At 32.4% G+C, this 4,893-nt stretch overlaps 1 protein-coding gene across 1 annotated transcript; it reads right to left on the reverse strand.

The window, feature by feature from the left end:
* LOC113849023 (CBL-interacting protein kinase 2-like) lies at positions 1 to 2,273 on the reverse strand. The gene is made up of 2 exons (XM_027478550.1): positions 2,182 to 2,273; positions 1 to 1,817 (listed from the first exon to the last, which is right to left on the reverse strand). Exon 2 carries the CDS (start codon positions 1,577 to 1,579, stop codon positions 248 to 250), a length of 1,332 nt encoding a protein of 443 aa, XP_027334351.1. The 5' UTR covers positions 1,580 to 1,817; positions 2,182 to 2,273; the 3' UTR covers positions 1 to 247.
* Between the last annotated feature and the right edge of the window lie 2,620 nt (positions 2,274 to 4,893).

Genomic DNA, 4,893 nt, shown 5'->3' on the forward strand with positions numbered 1-4,893 from the left:
CAGAAAAATATTATCAGTAAGTATTACATAACTTTATTGCTAACTGGTGGAGTAGCAGAGTCTAACAAAGAATTAAAGACGGTATGATGTGATGACATCTCTGAATTCAGCAGCCATTCTCAAGAAAAACCATGTATTATATAGTATAAATATCAACAATTCAATTATCGATTCATCATAGTAACTTTGTCACAACTGTAATTCACAACATTAAATCAGTGAATATTTTAAGGAGTACACCACTTTGCTACTGCTGTTGCTGCTCACCTTGCCAAATGCAGACAATATCTTTGAGTGCAGGTCTTATATCCTCCTTCAATATCTTCTGGTATTCTAATGTATCACCACAGGACTTCTTCATCTCAACCAAATGGAAAGCTGGGGTCAGCTCAAAAATTTCGGCATCAATGGATAGAAGCCCTTTTCTATCTTCCCTGGATCTCTCCAATTTCAGTAACCCTCCATCCTTCTTAGTTATCTCCATCCTCAGAATGCCAGCAATATCCTCCATTGTAGACATGATGGATGAGGCAGAGCTCATGAATGTAAATTTGATATCTTCCTGTCCATCATTGCTAGCAAAAAGGCCAGACAAGTCAAGCCCAGAGGACAGAGAAATTATATCAAAAGCATTTAAATTTGTAGGCTTAACTAATACTTGATCAGCCTCAACAGCAGCACTTCTGTTCTCACACAAACCAAGAACTTGATCAGAATCAACTAAAGCCACATTTGTAGCCCCTCTTTTCACTTGATCAAATTTGGATTTGAATCCTTTTCTGAACCAAGAATTTTCCAAGACTTTTGCCGTGGATATCCTAGTATCTGGGTTGGGATCGAGGATTCTTGCCAATAGTCTACGCACTTCAAATGAAAACCAGTTTGGACATTTGTAATCTGCCTTGCCTATTTTCTTATACAGTGACATAAGATTCAAATCATAGAATGGCAAATGGCCAGCCAAAAGAACAAATAATATCACTCCGCAAGACCATACATCTGCTTTTGCTCCATCATAACCCTTTCTACTTATAACCTCAGGAGCTACATATGCAGGAGTTCCACAAACTGTATGCAGCATGTTGCCTTGACGATGAGATTCAACAAGTGCACTCAATCCAAAATCTGCTACCTTGAGAACTCCATTCTCATCCAAAAGCAAGTTCTCTGGCTTCAAATCCCTGTGATAAACACCCCTGCTGTGGCAAAAATCAACAGCACTGATCAATTGTTGAAAGTACTTCCTTGCCTTGTCCTCATGGAGTCTACCTTTAGCTACCTTGTTGAAAAGTTCACCCCCTTTGGCATATTCTATGATGAAGTAAATCTTGGTTTTGGTGGCCAAGACCTCATAAAGCTGCAAAACATTTGGGTGTTTAACAAGTTTCATGATAGATATCTCACGCTTTGTTTGATCCACCAGCCCAACTTTAAGAACTTTCTCCTTGTCAATCACCTTAATGGCAACATTCTCACCACTTCTGAGGTCCCTTGCATGGTAAACCTTTGCAAAGTTTCCTTGGCCTAATAGTTTTCCAAACTCATACTTATGCATCAATACATTACCCCTTTTCTCCATTTCAGCACAAACCCTCACACAAATTAAGCACCCTAGTTTATTCTCACCAAGGAAACTTTCTTTGTCAAGGTTCTGCTTCACCGTGAAATACACAACACCAGCAATTTCATTGTGTATTAACAATAAGAAGTTTATAAGTCTTTCAGTTGAGTTTTAACTACAGAACTGTTTCAGAGAAGGTGCTCTCAATGTTCAGGCACATATTTATGCATCCCAGGTGTCAATTCAAATGCTCTCCCTGGGATTGAGGAACAAAAACAGTAAAATACGCATATATGAAGGTTCCAATACAAGGGCATGGCATATATGAAGTTGAATTAGAACAGAAAGGAATTCACAGAAATAATCCAGTGAAAGAGAGCAGAGGGTATCACAAAAATTGAAACTTGGACACTCACAACGCCAGAACATAATCATATAATCATCTGACACCAAAAATGATAAAGAAAACCAAATAAACAAAGCCAAAACTCCACTTTCCCTTGATCGATCAATCATCCGAACAAAAAAGTTTGACAATTCACTTGAATTCAGACATTAACAAGCCCAGAAGATCACACAAAGCTAGTGAAGAATGAAGACAGAGAAAAAGAAAGCATTACCGTCTGAAGGAACGGGAGAGCCTTGAAGAGAAGAAACGTTAGAAACCAAAAAGCATAATGTTATTGGAAGCAGCAAGTAAGCTTAGTTATAAAGGCATTTTCGGGTACCACTTTAGTGACAAAAGTGAAGGTTCCAATGTGGGGTAGGACTTTGGAGTACCATGAAATCAAACATTCAAACTAAAGCTTTCTCTACCCCTTAAAGGTACCATTAAGATGTACACTTGCCAGGTAGGTAGAGGCAGTGGCATCACACAAGAAAAGTTGGTATCAATGACCATTAATGAGTTTTGCATTCTTACCAATAACAAGAGGGATTTTTCTTCTTCCTTTTTTTGGATAGAATTAAACATTTGATTTATAGTTGGTTGATTCTTTAGGTAATAAATGTGAATTATGATAAAGCATTTTTACAAAATCAAAAAGAATCTTATATATTAATCGACATTTAATTTAAAATTATCCCTGATCCCAAAGGTTGAAAAAAATTATATGATAATTTAAATATTATTAAGGATTGAACGTTTAATCACATACAACAACAAAAAAAAGCCTTCTGAGAGTAAAAAAAAAAAGATAAGCTTTATTTTGTTTATAAATAAATGTGATAGCTTTAAAATAGAAAGGTTTTTATGATTGTACATTTTTTTAATCATATAGTCAGATATGAGATTTGTATGCAAACATATAAACTTGAGACTTTGTTATCAATGGGCACGTTGCCCGGTGGCCAAAATTTCAGACTCCAACGTTACGTGTTATAAACATCAAGTGTTGTTTTCTTTGGTTTTGAAATTTCCCTTTGGTACAAGGTAAAATGGACCCGTTGCTTACATGTATCTGATTTGGATTCGGTACCATATCAGTTATCATATTACTTATTTTATAGTATTGTCAATTATTACATCACTTAAAGACCACGTATCTGCGTATTTGTCTTCGCTGTTGGTAGCTTAATTCTTTCACTTGTATGCTTTTTTATACACATTTTCAACCCAAAACGCCAACCCAACTTGTGTAGAGCTTAGAATAAAATGTATCAACCTACCCAATCTCCATTACATTAAGCATATGATATTTGCTGGTAGACAATATGCATTGAAGAGGAATTATGTCGATTAAAAAATTTGAGGCTCTCTAAAATACCCTTCAGTTTCCAAATTGCGAATCATAAACAAATATATCTAACTAGCAAAAATATGAAATGAACTTTATTATTTATTTTAAAAGAGACAGATTTAACATGATGATGATGTGGGTATTGTCGAATCAGCATTTGAACATCACCATATATTATATGATATAGCCTTGAATTGGTGCCTTACAATACCTTACATTTGCCAGTCTAGATATCTAAAGCCTAAGCTCTATAATAGATGTCTCATCACTTCATCTTCAGCTAGTTAACAGGATCTTCAGATATTAGAGGTACTGTTGAATTTTCTGGTATTAATTAATCTTGTGAAGTGGAGAGATTCAGAATGGGTAGAGCGTCCTTTCAAGTGAAAATCAACCACAAATGAATCTTTTTATTGCAGAACATGTAGCTAACGTAGGGTGGGTTTAGAAATAGTGATTCAATAACATTTTCTCAAATGATAACTTATGTTATAAATTTAAAAATGAAATTTATTAAAATAAGTTAAAAATGATATATTTTAATAAATTATATCAATAACATTATTAAAATAAATAAAAAATAAATTATTAAAGTCATACATATTTTTTAAAAACAATCTCAATCTTTTAATGGAGTTAAACATTTTTTAAAATGTTGATCAACTTATGGAAATTTAAAATTATTTAATTTACAAATTTACTGAAAAAACTGAGTAAAAGTTGGGATAAAGAATTATTTACTTGATTACATAAATACATGGGACTCGAAATAAAATATAAAATGTTCAACTTGTTTGTTTGGGACTAAATCGACCCCACTAATGAGTAATCTTCACCCTTAATTCTAACATATTTAATTTACCTTTAGATGGCTTAGTTGCACTATTTTGGTCAATTAATAATTTTGGCTCTTCTATAATTTTTTTACAACAATTAAATCTCTTTAAGTTTTTAATGAAAAAATAATAATAAAGTTCCATTGGCAGTCTACAGTTTATGTGGCTAATACAACGATTTGATGGATCAACTGGTAACTTAAATTTATTTAAATATACCATTTTATTTTAAATTTATTTATCTTGCGATTTCAATAAATAAAAGTCATACTTCTTCGCTTTCTCTTTATCATTTCACTTTAAACGATAACACAAATTAAAAATTGCAATTAACATATTCATTTATACTGAAATTACTTTTAACTTCATAGTATGACCTCCACTATTATTTGTCCCACATTTATGATAAAGATGTAATAAAAAAAATTAATGTTATCTTAAACTTTTAAATAAATAAAAACAAGATGTTCTTTTAAAAGTGGTCTAATAAAAGGACTTATATGGAGTAAGTGCATTAAAATTCTAACTTATTAAAGTGTTAAGTAATGTATATCATCATCAATCATGTCACTAACTTTTGTCAATGAGCAGACAACAAACTAATAAAAGAATCTATTTTTATCAACTAGGAAAAACAAAAAAATGATAACAACCATTTTTAGGACACTGATTAAGAAATCAAAATTTTTTTAAAAAAAAGTTACTAATGTATCATAATTTTCAATACAACATCAACATGATTTCTAATATTTTATGT

Source organism: Abrus precatorius, unplaced genomic scaffold, assembly GCF_003935025.1.
Source record: "Abrus precatorius isolate BTA unplaced genomic scaffold, Abrus_2018 Scaffold9, whole genome shotgun sequence".
NCBI classification, from domain to species: Eukaryota; Viridiplantae; Streptophyta; class Magnoliopsida; order Fabales; family Fabaceae; genus Abrus; species Abrus precatorius.